Here is a 25,851-nt window from a genome sequence, read left to right as displayed (position 1 = left end):
AGACATTCTGATAGGAGAAAAAAACGTACATTGTGAGCCCTATATGGGGCTCATAATCTACATTAAAAAAAAAATCAATCTTATCCACTTTTTTTTTTTTTTTTTTTTTTTTTTAGCATTAGTCTAGTTTTTCTCCCAAAAAATAAAAGCCCGCCTTGAACTTCTCCCAAATCCCCTAATTGTCGAGGGAGATTTAGAGAAAATTGCTCCCAAGTCGTTAACCCGACCGGCGACCTCCTGACACGGGGCCATTTGTAGCACAGTTTGACCTTTCCACCGGTCCGTGTCCGTCGGCTTCCTGTAAAATTCACTATCATTTTTCACTTGCAAGATTCGGGAGGAAAAGTCCTTAAGCTGGACCCGCCGCCTGCGTAGCTTCACTTTTCAACTTTTTTCTTCTTCTTCTTCAATGTTTGGTGGAAAGCGACTTCAAAGTATCGGATGTGTTGGTGCCAGACGCCTCGTAGTTATTGTTAGAGGAATTTGGAATCTAATTGAAAACAATCCATGATGTGTATTTGAGATCGGGCCCGGCGCTGGCTCGGTAGGGAGGTAGGACGGAAAGCTTGTCTTGCTTAAGGCCTGATGTCTACGAGTTGGTCGTGAGAGATGAGTCATCTGTGAATTTTGTCCATCTGGTAAAAGTTTGCATATCTGGAAAAAAGCATCATTTTTTTTAAAGATGCGAAGGAATGAGCGTTACCAAGAACGGGAGTAGGGACGTCTCTGGAGAAAGCAAGAAATGACTTTTGCAAAACAGCAGTTCTGTTATTCAGTATCCAGCCGTGATTTTTCCGTGTTTTTAAGTTAATTCTGGCAACTGAAATAAACCACCTTTTAAACCAAATTTTTATGCTCTGAATATATAAATATGCAATCTTCACTCTAACCACTAACCAGAATAATAGACTGAGGCCTCACGTTCGTTTTTAATTTCTTTTTAAACCATATAATTATCGGAACAGAGCAATAGAAGATAACACCACTGAACCATCATGACATCACCACTGACAACAGATGATGTCATAACTTATCTCCTCCCCCTCCCTGCCTAGAAAACTCTCCCATAGGGCTAGTTCACATGCGTACAAGGTGTCAAGGAATTTGGTAAGGAAAAAATCCGCTCCAGACATCATCTGGCGAGTTTTGACGCGTTTAAGTTTTTTACACCTGAAAAATCCGGCGGCAGTTAATGGGAGGCAGAAAATCCACCTTGCGGTTTTTGTCAATTCCTCGGCCAAAAAAACGCAACGCGTTTTTTCCAACTCCCATTGACTCCCGTTGGTTTTTGCAGCCAGAATCCGCCTGAAGAAAGGTCATGTCACTTCTTTTTTCCGTTAGCATAAAAAGGAACGCTAGTGGTCTACATAGGACTCTATTGTATGGAGGCGGATTTTGAGGCAGATTCCGCGTCAAAATCTACGCCATTTTGCCCCGTGTGAACTAGCCCTTAGACCACAGCGAGTTGGCTCCAGACTATTGCTGCCTATGGCCATGACTATGCCATAAAGCAGATCACTAAATGCTGTTAACAGAGCAGGACTTTATAATGGTCTTGGCCTAGTGTTGCAGCGTATTTGCGTACAAATATTCCTTCTGTCTGGAATGCCAGGCTTATACTGATACATTGTAACAAATATTCAGCAGTGTAAGGCCCGGTTCACATCTGCGAATAGGACCCCCCCAAACGGAAACTTATACGCATAAAAAAGTAGTTACCTAAGGAAACCCGCGGACCCCATAGACTACAATGGAGTCTGTGTGGTTTCCGTTCGGTTTCCGCAAAAAACATTCGGAGAGAAAAGACTTTTCTCTCCGCATGTTTCAGACAGAAACCACATGGACCCCATTTTAGTCTATGGGATCCGCAGGTTTCCTTAGGTAACGCATATAGCGTCCTGTTTGGAGGTCCCCAAGCGGACTCCCTGAATGGAAACCGGAACGGTGATGTGACCCGGCCTAAGTCGAACTAAATAGGTCAGGTAGGGTTATCCGTCTAGGTCAGGGGTCAACAACCTTTGGCACGCTTGCTGTTGAGAGTTGTAGTTTCACAACGGTTTGAGTGCCGAAGGTTGCTGACCCCTGATCTCAAAAAAGTCCTTGCGAATCGCTGCGTCTGTTCACCAAATATCGATATTTTTGCAGCTTTGCACCAAAGAGCTCATTTGCATATTGACAAATCCAGCGACATCTCGGTAACATTATTTGATTCGGGTGACCCTGACCTATCTATCCGCGGGCCTGGATTCTGGTGACATTCCCTTTAACAGTAGTTGTAATGGAGTATTTAACATGGCGCCTCCCAATTATCGTAAAGTCAATATCCTTCATCCACCTACCAAACATTTTCGATCTCTCTGGGGTCCTGGAGAACAGATATTTTCTGGCGAGTGTTTACGCAGCTGTAATTTTCCTATTAACCGTGGTGAGGCTGTGACTGCGCTCGCTGTGTTGTCGAGTCCATGGGAAAACCTGGCGCTTTATATGTAGTGTAAACAAGCAGTCCCGAAAAACCGCAAACTGCTGGCTGAGGCCTCTAGTGACGGTGCGCTCCGCTCCTCCGCAGCCATCGCCTCCGATCACATCCAAAATATTACATTACTTCACGTTTTTTATCTTTCAGCCACCACACAGATGTTTGTCAATTTCAATAAAGTTTTAAAGAGTTTGACGGCTGCTCCCTTCAAAGCCTGCCCAATAAGTGACATGTGTTTGACGTTACCGAAAACATTTGTTTTGTGTATTTATAGCGCGGTATTACTGCCGCTTTCGCTATCTTTGCCTTGTCCTATTTATGTATGGCAGACGGTCTCAATTTAACCAGAGCGGGCCCAACTTACTCCTAGAAATTTATTGTAGTGTAATATATATATATATATAATTATTAGCCAGTAGGGGTTTGTTAACCGCAGGGTTCATGTATATCATCTTAATGATGTATATTTTAGGCTACAATGATGTTGAGTGATGCAGAATGAGCCCCTTAAAGGGACTGTACGATATTACAAAAAGTTATTTTTTTGTCCCGTAGAAACAGCACCACACTTGTTTATAGGCCATGTCTGGTATTACAGCACAGCTTCATGCAAATGTAATACCATACAACTATATAAAAAACAAAATAATAAATTGTACAGTTCCAGTATCCTGAATGAGTTGAAGGGTTTGTCTAATGGGGAAGAAAATTTTGAGCCAAAAACATGAAGGAATCCTATCGGGTTTTAATACTTGGTTCTCTACTTTCTGGTCTTGTCTCCACACACAGGAAGTGGCTGTTGAGCCAATCACTGTCTATGATTGGCTGGGCAGGCACTTCCTGTGTGTCCAGATAGGACCGGAAAGTAGAGAACCATGGGAACCCTGTAAGTATTGCTTCTTCTGAAGCCTAAACTTTTTCCGCCCATGTCACATGACCTTATCGGTCAATGGCCTCCAGTCTTTGGCTCTGCCAGGCACGCTGGGAGTTGTAGTTCCTGAGCTACTCACTAGAGACCCCTGTTCTCGTACCCTTTGTCATTGGTCGGTCTTGTAGACGACTATATAACTAGTTTATCATGTGAGCTGGAGTAATACTGTATGTAACGCAGAGCAGGGAGCCGGCCGGAGCCTCTCTAATGTACGGATTGTACGTATATTAAGGGGCAGCCAAGCAGGAGGCCTCGGCCAAAACTCCGCAAGAAAAAGAGCCAACAATATCAATTTGAACTTTGCACTCTGGAAGTGTGAAGTGATGTCGGTGAAAGGAGTTTAGTGCACGAGTGCAGCGCCGGCGGCTCCTTTGAAGATCATTTTCAGCTTCAATAAAAGCGAGACTTGTAATAATTCATTGTGGGGAAAGAGTTCTTCTTATACTCAGCCTGTAGCTGGAGGAGGACACGGATCCTATACAAAAGGTCTCTGCCGGATTATCAGATTTTTTTGGATTATTGAATTCCAGATTAAAGGAATTCTTCATAGACTAATTCCGATTCTTTACTTTTTTTTTGCAAGAAATTTTGCCCCTCGATGCAAAGTCGGTCACAGCCCTGTCGCTTTACCGCTGGCAATCCCATTAACCTTGACCATATTCCGAGAAGACGAGGGCTCAGCAGCATGGGAGAAGGTTTGTCCTGTCTAGGGCAGTTTAGGAGCAGATCTGAAGTGCCCCCCTAGTTATTCCTGGGGCAGGGTCTGCAGACTGTCAGGAAATGATTTGCTAAGGCCGGGGCCTGCTGGTCGTGTGACGGAGGCGGCTTTAGGCCAGGCCCGTGCTCCCAAGGTCTGGATGAGCTGTGGCTGGGTAATTCTTCAGGACAGGTTTACTGTAGGGAGGTGTGAAGTGCTCGGCTGGCCCGTGTGAAGGCAGGAAGGCCGGCTTAAGGGGGAGGTGGAGGGATTTAAAGGGACTTCAATGGCAGCTGTTGGAAAGTAATTGAATTCTGTTTGTTCCTGTGCTATGTGATGTGAAACTGGTACAAAGCTCTTGTGATCCTCGATATGTTGCGGAGGAGGCTAAAAGGGCAATTTTCCCATAAAAAAAACTTTATTAAGTTTGTTGCTGTCTGGCCGAGCATGTGTAAAAGAACATTCCTCCTAGAAATGACTACCTGCAAGGTGCTGCCTAGTGTGTATGGGGTCCTAGGAGGTTTAGGCATCACTGCCTGTGTCCACATATGAGTAAAAGCTCAGTTTCGGGGCCGACAGATGAACATTGTGAGCCCATGGATTTTTCTAGGTGCCATATTGTGGATCCTTCCAGCACGGTTGGTGTCCAAGAGGCCTCGAAACCTCTTTGATCTAAGATTGTGGAGCGCTAGATAAACTATCCACACCGACACGAGGGTCTCTTAAACGTCATAAAGCTCCAACGAGACCGCAACGTTGCCTTTGGCTCAGTCTTGTCACACATGACCAATGATCTAATCATATATGGATGACGTGTAAACAAGGACCGTTATGTCCCACAGAGGCTTTGATCCCAAATTATGTTCTCCTGACATGGTCAACCAAGTTTCATGGTGAAATGAGGCCTGAGGGAACCTCAGTCACCTCCCTCTGTAATGCATTCATTTTAACAAGTAGCATGCAATTCTTTGTTTGTCCTGCGGGAATGCTGTAGGGAAAATGAACACTTGATGATAGATTACATCTGATTTCTGTGGGTCCTCTTGGTTATCTTTTTCTATCAAATTAATTGATGATATCTTTACATGGGAAAGCTGTGTATTGCACTAATGTATTGAGTCCGCCCCACCAAGAAAAAAACAAAACTTTTTTTTTTTTTTTTGGCAAACAATCTCTCCTCCGGCCAACTTTAGAAGGATTCGCTTCATTTAGGCCTTGAGCTTTGTAGATGTTAAAACCAGATTGTGTCACTGTCATCTGCAGAAATGGTGTTGGCCAAACAATGGCGAGCGCAATAAATCACACGCTCACCGCGGCGTTCACCTCTATTGATTTATCCCGCCGCGTGTTTACCTAGTGTGAGATATGCCCAGGCCGCCATAGGTATAGGTCAGGCAGGGAGGAAGATGAAAGAGAAGGAAGGAAAACTCCAAGTTAGTCGATAATGTCTATTGTGCGGAGGTGCAGTGCAAATGATTCATGGAGGGGGGCGCTGGAGTGAGCCCGGTTTATGCAATCATGGTGCACAGCCCTGGATAAATATTGACAAGCGAGATCTTGGCAGGTCCTCTCGTGTTATCCACCCATGAAAATAAAAGATCTTTTCATTGGTGTACGGCTGTTGTTTGAAAGACCCCAGCAAGTCAGTGCAGGAGGAAGAGGGAGACGGGTGTGCGGTAAACTGCGCCTATCAACCTGTCATACAGATGTAGCAGTGCTGAGTCTGTAGTGTGGCACATCTGTGATGGTTGCTGTAAATCTGGGGGTTCTCTTAGATAGATAGGTTACTGTCACCAGACCCAGCATATCACCCCAGCCCAGCAGATAGATAGGTTAGTGTCACCAGACCCCAGTATATCACCCCAGCCCTGCAGATAGATAGGTTAGTGTCACCAGACCCCAGTATATCACCCCAGCCCTGCAGATAGATAGGTTAGTGTCACCAGACCCCAGTATATCACCCCAGCCCTGCAGATAGATAGGTTACTGTCACCAGACTCAGCATATCACCCCAGCCCTGCAGATAGATAGGTTACTGTCACCAGACCCAGCATATCACCCCAGCCCTGCAGATAGATAGGTTACTGTCACCAGAACCAGCATATCACCCCAGCCCTGCAGATAGATAGGTTAGTATCACCAGAACCAGCATATCACCCCAGCCCTGCAGATAGATAGGTTAGTGTCACCAGGACCTGCATATCACCCCAGCCCTGCAGATAGATAGGTTAGTGTCGCCAGAACCAGCATATCACCCCAGCCCTGCAGATAGATAGGTTAGTGTCACCAGAACCAGCATATCACCCCAGCCCTGCAGATAGATAGGTTACTGTCACCAGAACCAGCATATCACCCCAGCCCTGCAGATAGATAGGTTACTGTCACCAGTACCAGCATATCACTCCAGCCCTGCAGATAGATAGGTTAGTGTCACCAGAACCAGCATATCACCCAGCCCTGCAGATAGATAGGTTAGTGTCACCAGACCCAGCATATCACCCCAGCCCTGCAGATAGATAGGTTACTGTCACCAGACCCAGCATATCACCCCAGCCCTGCAGATAGATAGGTTAGTGTCACCAGGACCTGCATATCACCCAGTCCTGCAGATAGATAGGTTAGTGTCACCAGACCCAGCATATCACCCCAGCCCTGCAGATAGATAGGTTAGTGTCGCCTATCCTGCAGCATCCTGTGTAGGAGCTATAGCATTGCTTATACTGTTTTTCCTGGTTCAGGAATAGAATGTCAGAGCGACAGTAAAGACTGACACTTATGTGAGCTGGCTGGAGAGGAGCAGTGGGTACAGCTTTGGTATGTTAATGGCTTTCACTCTGGAAGCAGATCCGTCCTTGATAAATATAAGTCTCTACGTAATAAATTACAATCTAATTCTGAGCTGCGGCGTTACATAGAGAGTTGCCCAAGGTCGCACAATCTTAGCCTTGTTTACGTCTATTTTTTTTTAAATAGATCCTAAAATCTAAAGCGGGAGCTGATAAGTCCTAAACACGTGGCTCTGTAGCAGATGAAAGGATGCTTGTGGCTCAAAAACAGGATATTTTTGGAAGGATTTCTTCTGGTTATGAATGTGACAGATGACACATGGGGAGAATTGGAAGCCATTCACTTGCTGATGGCTCTGACTCTCCGGAGGTTTTTTATTGCTCTCAGTAGCTGCTACTGGAATAACTGAGCCTTCCTCGAAACTTCATTTTGGTCCAGCGTTTATCCAGAGGTACATAAGCAAGAGGTGGGGTCTGCGTATTGAGTCGGAAATCCAAAAAGATCATCGAAACGAGGGGACATTGTATGGGATCTATGTCAAGCAGCTGAGGTGTTAGAGGGTAACGTTAAAGGGGTTGTCCAGGATTAGCAAAGCATGACTACATTCTTACCGAGACAGTGCCGCCGCTATCAAGAGGTTATGTCTGGTATTACAGCTTGGCACCATTCACTTAGTGGGCTATCGCGTTATGGACACATCTCTCTATACACAGGACATGGGATAAGTGAGTGATCGTTTGGGGCCCAATTGATGGATCCTCAGTGGCCAGGAACCGAAAGTCACCCTAAAACCTCCCTGTGAATGGAGCGCCAGTGCCATTGCTCCATTCACTTGTATGGGGCTGCTGGGTTCACAGTCAGATTGCTGGGGGTCCGATTGCTAGACCTCCCCAGTGATCAAGAGAATGACTGATTGAACGTCCCCCTGCATCCTTCTTATCAAAGAAGCCATAGTGCACAAGCATGACCCCCATTCCCCCCATTTATTTCTGTGGGGTGCAGTCCCAAAAGCCCTAGAGCAGGGGTAGGGAACCTTCAGCTCTACAGCTGCTGTGAAACTACAACTCCCAACATGCTCCATTCACTTCCATGGGAGTTCCAAGAACAGCAGAGCAAGTATGCATGCTGGGAGTTGTAGTCTTGCAACATCTGGAGAGCCGTACATTCCCTACCCCTGCCCTAGAGGAAAGGAGAGCCATCAATGCATGGACAATAGTATGGGGGGGATTTCAGGCTCATGATCGCTGATGATTCCAGTGGTGGAACACCCAGCGATCTGAGACTGCCCTTCATTCTGTAAATAGGGGTCAAGTGTTTGTAATGGCAGAACCCCTTTAAAATTTAAAGAAAAATAACTTAGGGACAAGGCCTAAACAGCAACATCTTTGGGAGCAGAAAATATTGTCTTGGGACGTTCCTAAATAAAGTACCCCTGGGTGAAGTTTCATGTCCTCTGTCCATGGAGAGCCATACAAATATCATGTCTATAGAGATCAGACATGATTAAACGATCCTTGACGGAACGTATTAAAGCAGGGCAGGTCTCCTCGTACTGATTCTTGGCAGACGTCACATTAGTAAGTTGGAGCTCTACACGTTCTCCGCACTTTTAACCTTAGATACATAATTCCGAAGAACCCCCTTAAGAAAAGAAAACCTCAGCCCCAACCACTTCAGTGCACACAATCCGCTCTGTATTTGATTATAAATGACTGTGGCCGGCGCTGAAATATTAGCACGGCAGATTATGGTAGACCACGGAGAACAAACTTTCACTGTGCTCCCATCGTACCTGATAAATCACCCCGTGTTTTGAGCTCCAGATACTTCAGACCTCATGGAAGTCTTAAATGTTTGCTTAAATTCTAAGACCTCTGGCGACGCAGACGCCCAGACAGAGGCTTTTAAGATGGAGTCGACTTCTTGGAACAGCGACACGCGATGCAAATGTTTTGAAGGCTACTCTTAAAGTATATAGTCTGAGATATGATATAGATCGTAAAAGCTGGCTAGGCGGAAGAACATGTCATCTCTTCCTACTTATAGTACGTAAGAAGCCCTTAAACTTTTTTCCTAACCCATAGGGGGCCACTTTTACGAAGACGGTGTACACTTACGAGACCGGAAAATGGCCATAGTGAAACATTGGCTGGTGGGTTTATCTTTGGATTGTCTAGATGTCTTCAAAGATGTTATGTGGCCATTGTCCTCCTTCTGGAGTCTTGGAGGAATTTTTTTCCCCTGAAATGGGGCAATTTTCATGAGCCTCGTGGGTTTTTTTTGCCTTCCCCTGGATCAACACTGTTGGGATTGTAGGGTTATAGGTTGGACTTGATGGACTGATGTCTTCATCCAACCTCATCTACTATGTAACGTTGTAAATGTGGGACCATTAACCAAAAATTCCTAAAGGTTAATATTGGCTGAACCTATTAATTTTGTTGGGACTGGGCGACCATCTGATTTGCATAGAAGGATGATCAAGGAGATGATCCTCTACCCTCCCACCTCGTGGGGTACAAATCCCCATCTCCGAAACCGTCCACGTTCGTAACTCGTCCGCTGTTATTTTAAGAAGATCTGATGGAATTCCTCGACCGTTTCATCTTCTCCATTGGTTTTCCGCAAAGTGACAGCTCTATTTATCACCCATTTTGACTCCCATGTGTTTTTGGTTTAGTATCTCGGTCGTGTCGGATCATGTTGTTTTTGACAAAACCAGACTTGGCGAGGAAATCAAAAATTCGTTTTCGTGTTTCAATAATTGCTTAGTTATTTTAGTATCTCATAAACGCCTTTTTAGGGAGAAGTGTGGTTGGAAAATGTGACGATTTTGACTAAATATTAGTTCCGTATTTAATGTACGAAAAGGAGGACAGAATTTTTTGCAAGAATCGACCCATTTTGTAAGCGATCATAACAATCGACCGGTGTAAATGAAGACGCAGATCAACAATTGATGCTTGACCTAGGACTACAAAGAGTCCTCAGGCCCTGCACTATGTATAATATACACAGTCCAGCCACAGTAATGTGACCACCTGTCAAAATCCAGAATAACCCCCTTTGGCAGAGCGGACCGCTGCGAGACGTGCAGGAAGAGAAGGGATGTTGTGATGATGTCACTGGGATGTTGAGCCATGCAGACTCCAGTGCCGTGTCCAGCTGCGCTAGGTTACGCGGTTGAGCATCCATGGCACGAACAACCCGATCACGGTGGTCCTACAGATTCTCGATACTTGTGTTGCTCCATCGTGCCTTCCACAATGATGAGTGCACCCAGATGGCTGATGACATGTGCCTTCTGCCATTGGTTATAACGTTGACGTCAAAAGTAGGCGGTGGTCACATTAATATGACTCGACTGTGTATAATAGAGTCCTAATAGTTCCCCTATTGGTCCCAGACTGATCCCCCAACGCTTACTGGATCCCCGCTGGTCTCTATCCCTTGCTTTTTTGGTTTTTCACCCATGCTGACCATGTTTTTAAAAATTCCCCCACCCAAAACCCCCTTTCTAATGTAAAATCCTTTCACTTGTACCGTTACATTTTGATTTTTCAGCAGATTTCCCTGTTAGAGGTTTGGGAAAATGATTGACGGCTCTAATAGGAGGTGAGGCGTGGTAGCCATGTTGGTGGTCACTTACTTTTTATCGTGGTTCGGATCTGATTTTTATCCATAGGTCGTGTAGCTTTCATCCAGCGGTGCATAGTCGTTGGTCTAGGTATTTAATGTTCTGGCGGTGACTTTCCAGGCCCCTTTATAGCCGTCACCTCTAGTAACATTTATGGCTTGTAGGAATTGTCTTTTCCGACATGGTATAATTTATAATGGGGGTCATACTCGGAGGGCCCGCACACATATGTAAAAACACTCATAGATTGTCACCATGGTCTAGGTTATTAGTTCCTACTGAGGGTCTTGGCCTCTTAACATGTCATAAAATTGTTTGGAACAAATCCCAAAAATCTGGTATAAACATAGATGTTGTGTCCTGATGTTTAGGTCTGTCTGGGAGACCCTTCATTTTTCTACTTTTTACCTGGTCTTAAAGCTTCTGTCCAAGAAGGAATGATTTTTAGGCTATTCTGGTAACGTTACCCCTTATCTACGAGACAGGGATAACTATTGCCAACTATTTGGACTCCCATGGGTGTTTTGCTTGGAGCTACAAGTCATAAATGTGCCCCACCCCCTATTTATTTCAGTGGGAACTTCCAAAGATCTTGGCCATTTTCTGGTGGTTCCCATCTAGGGTGGGGTCTTGCATTTACGACCTGCTGCTCCATTCAATCCAGGGTGCAAAACTCCCTAGTTTACGTGATCAGTTGGGATCCTATGGATGGGTAGTAACTTGTTGTTACCCCTTTAATATGGTTGCCATTACAGCATCTTGATCATGGCGACCACAGAGGAGTTTGCATTGATAGGGCAGCAAGGAGTGATCAGAAGAACAAAGGGGGTGTTGTACTTGTACTGCTCTTCCTGGAACGACGGTTCATCCCAATTCTAGTAAATTACATCAACTGCAGAGCTAGGAGCACTGCCCGCAGGTACCACAGTAACATGGCGAAAGTCTCATTCATCATGCACCCCTTGGGGTTCCTTGGGCATCCCCTCAACGTGAGAGCCTAAAGGTAGCCATTCCTTTACTAGGAACCCTATTTTAAAGGGATTCTGTCATTAAAATCCCTTTTTTTTCTCGTTGACACATAGGAATAGCCTTAAGAAAGTCTATTCTTCTTCTACCTTTTAGATGTCCTCTTCACGCCGCTGTTCGGTAGAAATCCCGGTTTTCGTCAGTATGCAAATGAGCCCTCTCGCAGCACTGGGGGCGTCCCCAATGCTGCAAGAGAACTCTCCAGCGCCGCCTCCATCTTATTCTGGAACAGGCTCTCTTTGCGTCTTCTTCCGGAGCTGGGTTTCAATCTTCTAGGCCTCAGGCACAGCAGATTGCACATGCCCACGGCCACAAGAAAAATGGCCACTTATACAGTAGCCAGAAGCGACCATTTTCTTGTGGCCGTGGGCATGCGCAGTCTGCTCTGCCCGAGGCCTTGAAGATTGAAACCCAGCTCCGGAAGAAGATGCGCAAGAGAGGCCGCTCCTGAAGAAGATGGAGGTGGCGCTGGAGAGTTCTCTCACAGCATTGGGGACACCCCCAGTGCGGTTTGAGTGCTGGGGACCTCCCCCAGTGCTGCGAGAGAACTCATTTGCATACAGACGAAACCTGGGATTTCTACCGAACGGCGGCGCGGAGAAGACATCTAAAGCTAGGAGAATAATAGACTTTCTTAAGGCTATTCCTACGTGTGATCGAGAAAAAAATGTGCTTTATATGATAGAATCCCTTTAAGGTATTCTATTTTAGGAATATTTCTGACGGAAACTTCCCTTTAGGACCCAGCGGTATCCTTCTTCCTATTAGTAAATATCCCGTCATCTTTTCCGATTGAGTGTTTTTGAGCGGTTGCGTCCCTTTAACGGCAGAGTTCAAGCGCTCCGCCATTATCTCCATGCACCAGCGTTTGTCAGGCTGCATTATCCGTGATTTAATATGTCAGATGGATATTTTATTTGTCCATTAAGACTTCCTCACTACAATACAAATCAGTAGTGACACGTTCAACGTAACCTCATTATGTGGTTAACCAGTAATGTAATCTCCACCAAGCAAATCGCATTTTTGTCCTACATGTTATCAAATGAGGCATGGGCTCTGAATGCACTGTCAGTCTGTTTCGTAGGACTCTCATTCAGATAGATGTTTTGCAATTTATATTGAATGACCGCTAAGGCTTCTTTTTTTATGAAGGGATTCGTGTAACAAAGGAATAGTTTATAGCGCGCGCGGTGCCCGACCTGTTTGTGTTAGGAAAGCCTTCGCCGTAGATCGTTACAAAACTGGTTTCAGGCTACGTGGGATTATAGTACAATAATGGCAGCAAACATGGGAGGAGGTTATTGAATGGACGGGTATTGTACCCGGAGCCCGCACACTCCTGCATTACTTACGGGGGTCACATATTTATAGAGGGCGCCTGTCAATACCTATTTGTTCCTATGGTATTGTTGCATTCTCTGGTGTATTACACATTTCCTAAAATTAAAGTGCACTTAAAGGGATTCGCCTTGGTCCAGGATTCATTATGTATCCGATTGGGGTGGGCGTCCATGTACTATGCAGTGACAGTACTATAGTGATGCCACCAGGCCACCGTACAGGGCGCTGAGCTATCTGTTTCCGACTTGGTGCAGACCAAATGCATCCCTAAATGAGTACCAGCTATCGACCCCATCCACACCCTTCCCCAATCACAAATATTTATGGCCTATCCTTAAAATAATATCCTGGACAACTCCTTTAAGACAAAAGTAGGTTAAATGAATGATTGATCGGTGAACGATCATCTCACAGGCTCAGCCATACATATTTTAGACCGTTTTGGCCATTAGCCATTCACACTGGCCATACGTGTTGAAGAACACCAAGCAATGGCCAAGCTCTAATATCCAGTCATTGCAAAGAGTGGCTTCTACTCTGGAGGACTCTGAGAAGTCCAGCCTTGTATTGCCATGAATGGGAGCCATGTAATACCTCATTTCTCCTGCGGTGGCCACTGTAGGAGTACTGTGTAGCCAACCACAACCACCCCAAAGAGAAAAAGCCCTTTGCAAAGGTCTCAGTTGGCAGACCAATGTTAATAAATGAACGGCCAGTGGGTCCTTATTCACAGACGGTCTTTTCCAGACAGGACAACCCCTTTAATAGCATCCATTATAAAAGCCGACGGCTGTCCGAGTAGACAAGTGTTTTAGACCTTGCACATTTTTCTATCCCACATCCCCGTCTGGCTTATCTTGTGGGACAAACATCCCATTAATTGCTGGAATTCTCCTAATGGCTGGGAGATCGGACAAATGAGCCTGTCGCTGACTAAATGCAGGGAGATTGATTTGTTTGACTCTCCAAACCGAAGAAAATAAATGAAAACAAAACCCGGCTAATCCGGTAGAATTTGCTGATTTAATTACCGGAGACCGTCGCCTCGCGAGCACTTCATGTATCCTTATAGTGCCTTTGTAATTGCCTTGTTTGCTGCCGAAACTGAAAAAGCCTTGCCATTTCCTAAGTGCTCTTGTCTAACAGCGGATCGTTTTCTCCATGCGATCCAGAGTAATTGTCAGGCCGGTTTCTGCTGACCTCGGTGACTGCCATGTGCTGATTTCATTGCCTTTTTTTTTTAACAGAAACCTGAGCCACAACAAGCTGAAGGAGATCGATGCGGCCGCCTTGGTGGAGCTGCAGGGTCTACGGGAAGTGTGAGTATATTTCTCCAGCTTTTTCTGCACTTTTAGAGGAGATCTCTGGTGCTTCAGATGGAGGGTTGAAACCAAATCCCCGGTCCCCGGGCGCCAGCGTCTCCCGCTTCGGTTACATCAGCAGATCAGCCTTTTGATGTGTCTGTGTTTGCTCTATAGCCACTTCTTTTCTTTACTGCTATTTTACTGTATCAATTGGACGGTGCGAGTTGTTTCTGCAATTGCACTAATGGACTGGGAGTTCCTTGAGGCGTCTCGTGCACACGGTCAGGGTAGTGCCGATTTTCAGTGCAAAAAATCCGGACCATTAGCATTAAAGAGGTTTTCCCTAACCATAAATCGGAGTATAACTTGCAGATCTGTGCGGTCTGATCGCTCGTTCTCCGTTTTTAAGCAAACGTGGTCAGGCATGGCGTACACGACTCTATACTACATTCATTCATTTCAATGGGAACGCTGGAGATAGAGGAGTCCTGTCCTTCGGCTATCTCTAGCACCCCCCGTTGGAATGAATGAAGCGGTGCATGGCGTGCCCAACAATGCCCCCTTCAGAAGGAGGGAAGCATGTTAATCCTGATCGTGTGCATGTACCCTAAGGGCTAGTTCACATGGGGCATGGAATGGCATATTTTGGTCCTGATTTTGACGCGTCAGAATAGGACCAAAATGCGACTGTTGCGGCTTCCGACAGTCACGGCTTCCGACAGTCACGGCTTCCCACTCCAGAGTAGGCCCAAATGAATGGGCCTAGTGCAGAGGGTGCTGCCGCGAGGCGGACGCTGGGGCTGAATCGGCCGCGGAATCCACCTAAAGAAAGGGCAGCTCGCTTCTTTTTTCCGATAGCGGGAACAAACCGCTAGCATAAAAAAGAACGCTTGCGGTCTGCATAGACCTCTATTGTGAGGGGGCGGATTTTGAGGAGGATTCAGCACCAAAATCCGCCCCCTCTTGCCCCATGTGAACAAGCCCTAAACCTTCTACCCATTTCTACAAGTCTAAGAAATCATGGTGGTCAACGCTTCTAAATTCAGGATCTCATTTCAATTCTGCTCCTAAATCCTCATTCAACGATGCCAGGTTCATCGCATACATGGTACAGCAGAAGCTCAGTCCCATTCAAGTGACTGGGGCTGAGCTGCCATACCAAGTTCGGGTCTGCCATATGTATTCAGTGCCGAGACGGTAGCATTCATCCGAAAGCTGCGGCCTCTTCATCCAGCTGATATGGGGAAAAGGGGTGTCAGTTATCGGACCCCCTACCGTTCACATACTGATGACCTTTCCTAGGGATAGGTCATCAACATGTAGTCCCCATAAAATCCCTTTAAGGTGTCCTTTTTCCAGACGATAAAGCCAACTGTGCGGCCCTTTTTATTGTTTGTGTACGACTTTGACAGAATGTGCGCCGCAGATGTGCGTATAGCCTAAGACGTGTAAGATTTGCCGCGATGCAAGCCGTAGGAAAACAGCGCTTGTTGTGACGTGCCAAATGACTTAAACACAGTCCTATAGAGTTTCCCCTATAGCCCGTATTTCATTGTGGGAAAATTTGTCCCAAACCAAACTGGCATGAAAGCCACTGAATGAAGTGTCCGGGTTCCTAATGGAAGTAACAGAAGACATTTCCCTTCCCGCTGGTCACGTTCTGTAATGACTATGATATATTAAACAAATGTCCCCTAAGACTGCAGAATATCTCTCCATTTTAGGAACGTATTGGATATCTGGATTACATTTCGCTTCCCATCCATTCAGGCATGCATTGCTTTTTAACTCCTTGAAGAAAGTTTATTTATCATGCCCTCCATTTTGGATCTCTAGAACATTGGGAACCCCATAGTCATTCATAGGTTTGTAAAATGCGGAGTGCACCGTGCACCTACTGCCAAACCAAGCGTGTATGTGTACGGATACGTTGGGAGGAATAGTTGTTATCCAGGCAAGGGGACTAACTGGTATTAAATGTGTATGGCCTCTATAGCCAGCTGATCTGTGGTAGTGTATGGCCTCTATAGCCAGCTTATCTGTGTTGGTGTATGACCTCTATAGCCAGCTGATCTGTGGTGGTGTATGGCCTCTATAGCCAGCTGATCTGTGTTGGTGTATGGCCTCTATAGCCTGCTGATTTGTGTTGGTGTATGGCCTCTATAGCCAGCTGATCTGTGGTGGTGTATGGCCTCTATAGCCAGCTGATCTGTGTTGGTGTATGGCCTCTATAGCCTGCTGATTTGTGTTGGTGTATGGCCTCTATAGTCAGCTGATTTGTGGTAGTGTATGGCCTCTATAGCCAGCTGATCTGTGTTGGTTTATGGCCTCTATAGCCAGCTGATCTGTGGTAGTGTATGGCCTCTATAGCAAGCTGATCTGTGTTGGTGTATGGCCTCTATAGCCTGCTGATTTGTGTTGGTTTATGGCCTCTATAGCCAGCTGATCTGTGGTAGTGTATGGCCTCTATAGCAAGCTGATCTGTGTTGGTGTATGGCCTCTTTTAGACCTCCAGCGATATAATAGAGCTGTCATCTTTTATTAAATCTCCTGCCTTATATTAAGAATGAGGTGACTCTGCCAACTCTGCCCCAGTCTACACAGAGAAGCCAATACATAAGCTTCAGAAAACTGGAGATGTTAATGTGCCATAGTAGCTATGTGATAACTAGAAATTGTCTTATATGCAGTCATGTAAATATAAAAAATTACTCTAAAGGGGCTCTATAAGCAAAATTTTGCTGTATGAGCCCCATATATGCGCGAATAGCCTTTAAAAAAGCTATTCAGGCACTGCTAATCTTATTTGAAAACGGGCGGGGGGGTTTAACATAAAAGTATAAAAACATATATGTAAATCATACCTGAACGTGCACGCTGGGCGGTCGTGCACCATCTGACGTCATCTTCGGTCCCGCCTTCCTCTTCTTTCTTTCTTCCAGCAACGTCCTCCTGACCTGGCTCTTCTCCGCCTTCATCTTCTTTTCTTCCGGAGTGAAGAAGTTCATAAGTGTACTGCACATACTCGCGTAGTTCTAAGGGATACTTAGAACTACAACAAAAATGGCGTTGGCGCGTGCGCAGTAGGGAGGGAGCGCGGGATTTGAACACAACCCGCCGGAAAAGCAGGAGATGAAGGCGGAGAAGAGCCCGGACAGGAGGACGTTGCTGGAAGAAGAAAGAAGAGGAAGGCGGGACCGAAGATGACGTCAGATCGTGCACAACCGCCCCCTGTGCACGCTAAGGTATGATTTACATATATGTTTTTATAGTTTAATTTTACAATGGGCGGGGGGTTTAAAATAAGATTAGCGGTGCCTGAATAACCTTTTTAAAGGCTATTCACACATATGTGGGGCTCATACAGCAAAATTTTGCTGATAGAGCCCCTCTAAATACTGTAATATTTGGTAACATATTCCCTTGAAACTTTGCAAACGGATCCACTTTATCTTGAAATCAGCAGCTAAACCAAGACCGGTTGACTTTCCTATTGAGTATATTACATTGTTCTTCCATTACATTCCCACTTCCTATATAATCCCCGTTTCGGCCTTCTTTCCCCATTATTAGGAGATTCCGGAGACTTTGTACATCAGCCTACAAGGTACAAATGGTCTGGTTTTAAGAGCCTCTGTTTTTACTTGACACCAAATTGCCAGCTGGTCCATAAATATTTTATATGGAGGAGCCCTCCTCGGGCCGGGCGTTTGTTTACGAGACGCAGAAAATATAGAGTCGGCCAAGAAAACAATTATGACGGCGGCCATAAAAGCCATATATATATATATGTGGCGAATTAATAAAGTGTTCATGGTTCTTTTTACGCCGTGTCGAAAGGACTCGCCGAGCGAAGACAAGTTAATGGGAAAATTACTGACGGATTTGTCATAACACAATACAGGGTATCACTTACAGAAATGTCTTTACTTGTCCTACACAATGCCAGACAGAAGCCGACTTATCTTCGTTACACCTGACTAAACAATTTCCCTTGACATGATTAAATATGGCTTGTGTGTACATTTTAATGAGAGCGCGTTATCAATGGGACGGATCAGTCGATGCCTCTCCACCACCCAGATAAGAGTCTGCTTCCCTTCACATGACTTAGAGGCCAAAACCGGTCTACAAAGCCCATATGGAAATGTCTTTATAGGTTTCTTCATGCAAAATAGGAGAAAAAAAAAACAAAAACATTCTTTTTCTTTGATACTCCGACTCAGATTTAGATGGATGTCCTCTTCTGACATGGGAAAGGAGCAGGACTGGTTTTTCGACTTTCAAAGAACCTCCCCTGTTCTTCAAAATATCTTAAGGATCTCCACTAGTCCTCCATAGGAGCAACCAAACCCTCCTACAAATAGAAGGGATTGGGTATTTGGCTAAAGGTTTGATGCCCTCTACCCGGCAGGTCCATGAATTCATTGGACCAGCCATTGATTTCAGTGGGCATGGTGTAATGCTTTATTTTTCCTGTGGTGGTGCTGTAGGGAAATCATGCGCTTGCTGCTGAGTTTCCTTACAGATTACTGGGAACTGCCTGTGATAGGTTTATCATCGAGGGATTCTAGTAGATTCAAAGGGGACAAGTCCCTCGAAGAAGTGGGGCAAATTTACTAATCCTCCTGGGGCAGTCAAATTTGTCTTATTGACCCAACCTGTCTGTTAAAGGGGTTGTCCAGGATCAATTTTTTTAAAAAAAAATTAGGCTGGGGAAGGTGGAAAAAAAAACAAAAAACCTCCTGTTCCCGGTACTCTGGTGTCTCCCAGCGTGGTCCGGTCCTGCTCCTCCAAGATTTTCTTCTTGCAGCGTACATGACCACTGAAGCCAATCAGAGACCCCAGCGTAGGATACGGAACGTCACTACCGACATCCCATGTCCCTTCCTTAGGCCACTAACTGGCCTCATTAATCATGTGACCACTGAATCCAATCGGAGACCCCAGCGATGGACCCGGAACGTCATTGCCACCATCCCATGTTCCTTTCCTTAGGCCACTAATTGGCCTCATTAATCATGTGACCACTGAATCCAATCAGAGACCCCAGCGATGGACCCGGAATGTCATTGCCACCATCCCATGTTCCTTTCCTTAGGCCACTAATTGGCCTCATTGATCACATGACCACTGAAGCCAATCAGAAACCCCAGCGATGGACACGGAACATCCCTACCTGTGACATCCCGTGTCCTTTCCTTTAGACTGCTGACTGGCCTCAACGAGCACGTGTCCGATGGGACGTCACAGTATGGCGGGAACATCCGGTAAAACAGGACCGGGTTAGATTAGTAAATCCCACAACCCCAATTCAACCCCAGACCCTCCGCCATTAGATACATTTGCTATATAGTTTGGCTTCCTTTGCCGGGCTAAACATTTACATTAGTTTAACACCTCATTAATGTCCCAGATTCCCACTTTACAAAACCTGCAATGTGCCCGGATTAGCGGACAGGTTCCCGCTATGTTTTTCTTCCGTAAATGAAGACCACCACAGGATATCTGTTGGGCGTCAACTGTTTTCTTTGGTTCCTCTTATTATTTTCATCTCGGGGTCTTGCCACAGTATGCGCGACTTGGGAAAAGCCTGCTCTTGTAAAGCATAAAATAAAGCTGCTAATTCAGCAAACGCTGGAGGTACCCGGCACTCCTGAGCTCCGAGCGAGCAGGTAATTGCTTCAGTATGCGGCTCGCGAGCGGGAGAATCAATGAGGGTGGCCAAAAAAACGAGCCGCCACCGTTCAAGGAGCCTGCTGAAAAAAATTGCATTAATTAGAAGAATATCTCACTGAACAAACACAACGGGGATTTTATTTTATGGTGGTGTCGAAGCCGGGGCAAAAAAAAAGACGTAAGCAAAATGTGAGCCGTATTATGGAACAAAAAAATTTATTGGAGAGTTTCCATTTGAAATTTCTTGAAAAATACCATAAATTCTAATTAAAGAAAAAAAAAAATTCTGCTTTGGTTACGTATGTCCTGTAATATGGGCGCCTGCCTTGGTGTAAATGCGGTCCCTCAAATTGTCGATCGTTCTACATTGACTATGAGTTATAGACTTATCAGATCATATATAAGAATCTTAAAACTAGTGTTTTTACTCTTATTTACTACTGTTTTTGTGATCATTGCAAAAAAAAATAAAAAATCCTTAATTTTGAAATGAAAATTCTCTAAACTTTTTGTAATTCTAAAATGTGAAGAATTTCCAGTTATGTTTTATAGACGTATGTTATTTCTTACAGTGTGAGCCTATGTCTAATTTTTTTTGTTTTTTCCATTTAGGCAATTGGGCTACAATGAGTTAACCGCTATCCCCTCTCTTGGACCCGCTTCCTCAAAAGTCATCAGCCTCTCGCTGTAAGTCGAACTGGTATCCTAACTACTCATTGTTAGCCAACTTATTTACGGAGAACTAGTTTTGGAATATTTTTGTCTCTGGCTGCCATCTTGTAATGTACAGGTCACCGCAGGGCACAGCGGGAATTACCGTATATACTCGAGTATAAGCCGACCCGAATATAAGCCGAGACCCCTAATTTTACCACAAAAAAACTGGGAAAACTTATTGACTCGAGTATAAGCCTGGGGGTTATACCAGTGGCTACAGGACCTTTGATGACATCACAGTCACGTGACCTCATGACAAACCAGTCACAGAGCAGTAGCACTAAAGGACCTCCCCCTTCTAGGTCCTTCCAGTTTTCTGTGCTCCGTGGACGCTGACTCGTGTATAAGCCTAGGAGAGCTTTTTCAGCATGAAAAATGTGATGAAAAAGTCAGCTTATACTCGAGAATATACGGTACATTAGTATTCAAAACCATGGCACATATGATAAAAAATTTTATGTTCTGGTACGATAAAATTGTCATGTTGTACACAAAAAAAAAAAAATCTAAAATTTTGGTTGACAAAGGGTTTATCTGGGAAAACATTTTAAGAATATAATATGAATGGTAATCTACTGATTCCCGTGACTCCCATTCTGATGCCTACCAGGATCCAATTAAGGTAGATGCTAGAATGGAGTGGGTAGAATCAGGTGCTGCCTTGTATCTTGTGGGTCCAGTAGGTGGAGCTACCTCCTGTGACTGTTGTATGAGGCACCACCTGCTGTAGCCATCACACCAGATAGGTTAGGGTTGCATATAGGAGAGACGTAGTTAGCCTCTACCCCAACGATGCAACTCCTGAAAATTCCGAGGCAGCGCCACCTACTGGATCCACAGCACACCTAATTTAAACCAGTCCAGTCTAGTTTTAGCCATCTAGTTAGTCTTTACTTCTTGGTCACGTCTTGGTGCCCAGGAAATGCCCACTTGGCCAATCGTTTGCCACAGCAGTGATCGACCTCAGACAGCGATTGGCCGGTTGGATATTTCCTGTGCGTCAAGATAGTACCAGAAAGTAGAGACCAATGGGAACCTGTCATTTAAAAAAAAAAAAAAAAAAATTCCCCCGGACAACTCCTCCAATATGGAACCGCCCAGTAAATTCCTGCCGCCATTGTCTCCAGGTGATAGGTGGTTACTAAGGAGGGCGTTTCTTCTGCTTCTTATTTGAACTGCTCATTTTTTATTTATTTTTTTTGTTCCTCCCTGACTGAAAACACTCTGTTATCGGAACCCGAGATCCGGTGAAATGTGTTTTGTGAAAGTCTCTCTGCTTCATTAAACCTTTGGATTTGCGCTTTTTTGTCTCTGCCAGGAAATGCTTCTCTGTAAAGTCTTCTTTTGTTTACTTTACGTTGGTTACAGAAGTTATTCTTGATTAAACTAGCATTTAATCCTCCGGCGCTATTGATCGGCATTTTGTTAGAGGTTGATACGTCGCCTTTCATTTTTTCAGTTAGAATTTGCTCACCTGTGTTTACTTTCAAGTGGAGAGAGAGAAAAAAAAAAAAAACGACTCGACAAACACGGTTGAGGTGACTTGGCATGTTGCTCCATCAATAAAATTGTTGATATAGCTTGTAGATCTGAGATTGACGCTGGAAAGTGGCCACGTTCTGAAGGTACGGAGTCCTCGCCAAATTCATGTCATCCCTTGGGTAAACTTAGGCCTTGTCATTTTTTTTTTGGTTTATTTTGGTTACGGTAAATGAATTGTATCACTTGTTTATTTTACGTGTTTGTTAAATTGTATAGAATTCTTTTTTAATTTTTGAAAATAAAATTCAAAAAAATTAGGTCCAAATTGCTAAATTTTTATACAAAAATTTTAGAATTGTTCAACGACTGTTTTTAGACTTGGTGTTTTGCTTTTTTTGAGCCTTTTCTCAGCATCGTAGAGTCCCGTATTTCTCCTGTACGTTGGGTGTCTGAAACCCTACGGATAGGTTGGAGTTTACACTCACTCACCCGACTGAGGCTAAAAGAGTATCCTTTTTGCCTCCAATGATCCTCAATTTAGTTGGCAAAGTAATTTCAGCTCGATGTCCCAGTGGTTAGGGATTTTGTGGCTGGGGTCCTGGGTTTGTACACAACAAAGGACAGCTTCTCCATAGTGTTTTTGTTGTCATTTCTTTCCCCCCCAAACTCCAAAAACAGTGATGTGTTAAAGGGGTTGTCCTGGATTTGTGACAAACTCAAGGGAGGTGGGGATAAAAGAACAACAAAGAGGCACACTCTCCGATCCCTGGTGCCCCATTACCCAGTTCAAGTTCCCTTTTTACTCCGAGGCCTTAACTGGAGAGGCTCATCTGACCTCTGAGACTAGTTGGTGGTTGTCGGTAAGCAACCGATGACATGTATGAGTGACATCACCGATCCCTTTCCGGAGCTCTGCCATGAGAAGGGAAGCAAACCAGGATTGGACGACAGAATGCTAGGGATACACAAGTGTTGTGGTTTGTTTTGCACTCACCCCGGCCACCCCAGACTTTGCCCTATGAGGGTAAGTTCAGACAGGGTTTTTTGTACCAGAACCTGAGGTGGATGCCGCCTTGGGTTCCGGTCCTAAAACCGAGTAGCCATGACTAAAAGCTGGTGCAGTGCATCGGCATCCAGCCACGCACTCCGCTCCGGATTAGGGCCAATGAATGGGCCTAGGCCAGAGGAGGGAGTGTCTTTAGGCCAAATCGTGAGGCAACGTGGCCTGAAGAAGGAGCATCTGGCTCCTGGAAAAAACTCCTCAGCAGCTCCCTTTGATTTCAATGGGAGCCGTCTTTTTGGTCAGGATTTTGAGGCGGATACGGCCTAAAAATCCTGACCAAAAAAAACTGTGTGAACTTTAATTTGCCAACAAAATTGTGAGTTCCAGCAGGGAACCAATGTGAGTGATTGTAATCTATCTATAGCGCTACGGAATATGTCGGCCCTGTATAAAGGAGTAAAGTCACTCAAAATAAATCTTCTCCATAACCTCGCACATATCTATAAATTTAAGGACAGTTTTATATGTGAATACATGTAATAAATGACACCGTAAACAACCTATAAACACTTGTAGAAATTCATAACCACAAATTCCACCCCAGGCCGAGGTCATAAAATCCGTCTGACAAATATGAACCGGAGTTGAGTATTTTTGGTTTGTCTTTTATGTTTTTGCTATTCTGCTTTGTGCCGCTCGAGAAGAGTCGTCTTGTATTCAGCGTCCATTGCTGGGAAGTCCAAGAGCCTTTCAGTGGAGCCTTCATTTATTCACCAGATGTTCCTCTATTATGTCTTGGGTTTAATAGAAAATGGTCAATTAGCCGTCCCCTGCTAGTTCACAAACACTGAGGGACTGGGCCGTAAGGAAAGAAATGCTGACGATTGGGATCTGGAGAAAAGGTCTTAAGATGCCTTCAATTTTCTCTCTGTGTTTAACTCAGGATTTGAAGAAAGCCCGAATTTCAATGCCGTATGACATCAAGGAGGTTCTTTAGAAAGTCCCCAAGTGTTCCAGTCACTAACACTTGTACAAAAAAAAACCCTTTCACTGACTTAAACAAGTCTCGGCCCCCACTGTTTTCTTGTCCTTTTCGTATTCAATGTGTTCCCGTTCCAAAGAGTGGAAGAAAAACTCTCCTTCAAAGCCTTATCCTTAAGAAAGTGAGGGAGAATTCTTAAAACCAATTAATAGCACGTCTATAGATTTTTAATTGTACCCTAGAATCGAAGGTAAAAACAGTCGCAAAAAAAATATAGTGGTGGCTACATAAACTATTCAACTAAACTCGCGTAGACGAGTGTTCTACCTTCACCTCTTGCCAAACTTTTTGGGTTCCTTGTAGTTTATGGTCACATAAAAACTTAGGAGACCTTTCATGTCCTCTAACATTGGCCGTATTATAGACCGTACAATGGGGGGAGAGTAATGCCCCATCTGGAGGTACAAGGCTATGGAAGGTTACCACCGGGGGCAGCGATGAGACTAAGGGGTGAGGTGGGCCCCTCTACCTGTGCAGCGATATCGGTGCCATAGTTTGATCTCTGTAACCAGGACACATATGGGCAAAGTTTTCCAGCGGTCTATAATATGGCCAATGTTTGAGGACATGACAGGTCCTCATGGTTTAGTCGTGTATAAGCAATGGCGTGTACAGTTGAGTTATCATAGGGTATCAGAATCTTTGATGGTACTTCCAGATGGCAAGAAATGGACAACTACCCTTATGTTATAACAAAATGGCTACAACCACTGGAAGAGTTGGGGTCAGGAACGCCCCAGATTTTTCATTGGTGGTCCTCGTACCCTGTAATGTTCTCTTAGCACCCAAGGTCAAAACTATACTCGACTTAGGATGCCGGATCTACCCAAGACTATCTAATCTTGTCCAACCACATTGGTATATTTGATTCTGCACCAAATATTCTCTTGTTCATTCATGGTTTCGTCAACCTGAAGAAGACATATCGAGTCAGAATGACTTGGTCAATGAGAGTAGGCAAAGTGTTTTTTGTTTTTTTTTATTCTTCTTTTTTTTCTTTCCCGTCCTCCATCTGCAGTCATTGAATCCTCCAGTAAGTAATAAGGATGGCGAACCCGATGACCACGACTATAAAAGGTTACTAATTACCCATCGAATGGAAAACCAAACTTTGAATTAACCCTCCTTTGGGGAGTCGGGGGTTAAGGTGGTGGAAAATAGGATTAAATGGTTCACAGAGGGCTAAGCCGCTTTGTGCGGAGTCTTTACTGGCGAAGCTAAATCAATAGGTCTATATTGTCACTGCCGAGAGTATAAAAGTCTATTAAAAAATCAATCTGTTTTACAGGCTAATTAATGTCCAGATCAATCCGCATTAACCTGCAATTAGAGCGATAGACTCGGCACACGGCGGCCATGGATTTTCTGCGCTGTAGATTGCAGATGGAGCGGGGGTTTTCTATGGCCGATTGCTCCTGTTACTTGTATTATATCGCATTGATCCTCTGAGATTTGTACTTTATTAGGGAAAGTCCTCCTTGTGATCTTCACAAATATTCAACACGCCAAAATCCCATCCCTGTAGGCCGATGACGCTCATCTATCAACCTGTCCTGAGGGCCTTCTAGATCTATCCCACATCTATGGACATCCCCCACCAACAAAGTCACATCGGGGAAAGTTATTACATATGCTTTATGAGTTAATAAGTTATCTACTTTAGAAGCGTCCCCTGATAATTAGTCGATCACAGGATCGCCACTAGAGATTGGCTGCAATCTGGTCA

At 44.7% G+C, this 25,851-nt stretch overlaps 1 protein-coding gene across 1 annotated transcript in view; it reads left to right on the top strand.

The window, feature by feature from the left end:
* Positions 1 to 25,851, top strand: part of LRIG1 (leucine rich repeats and immunoglobulin like domains 1) — a 65,571-nt gene that overhangs the window by 14,822 nt on the left and 24,898 nt on the right. Inside the window, exons 2-3 of the mRNA XM_075287491.1 lie at positions 14,146 to 14,217; positions 20,494 to 20,568. Of these exons, the coding sequence (XP_075143592.1) occupies positions 14,146 to 14,217; positions 20,494 to 20,568 (147 nt within the window). The remainder of the gene's footprint in view (positions 1 to 14,145; positions 14,218 to 20,493; positions 20,569 to 25,851) is intronic.

Source organism: Leptodactylus fuscus, chromosome 9, assembly GCF_031893055.1.
Source record: "Leptodactylus fuscus isolate aLepFus1 chromosome 9, aLepFus1.hap2, whole genome shotgun sequence".
Classification (NCBI taxonomy): Eukaryota; Metazoa; Chordata; class Amphibia; order Anura; family Leptodactylidae; genus Leptodactylus; species Leptodactylus fuscus.
The sequence above is the reverse complement of the archived record's forward strand: the minus strand, read 5'-3'. Positions and strand labels throughout refer to the sequence as shown.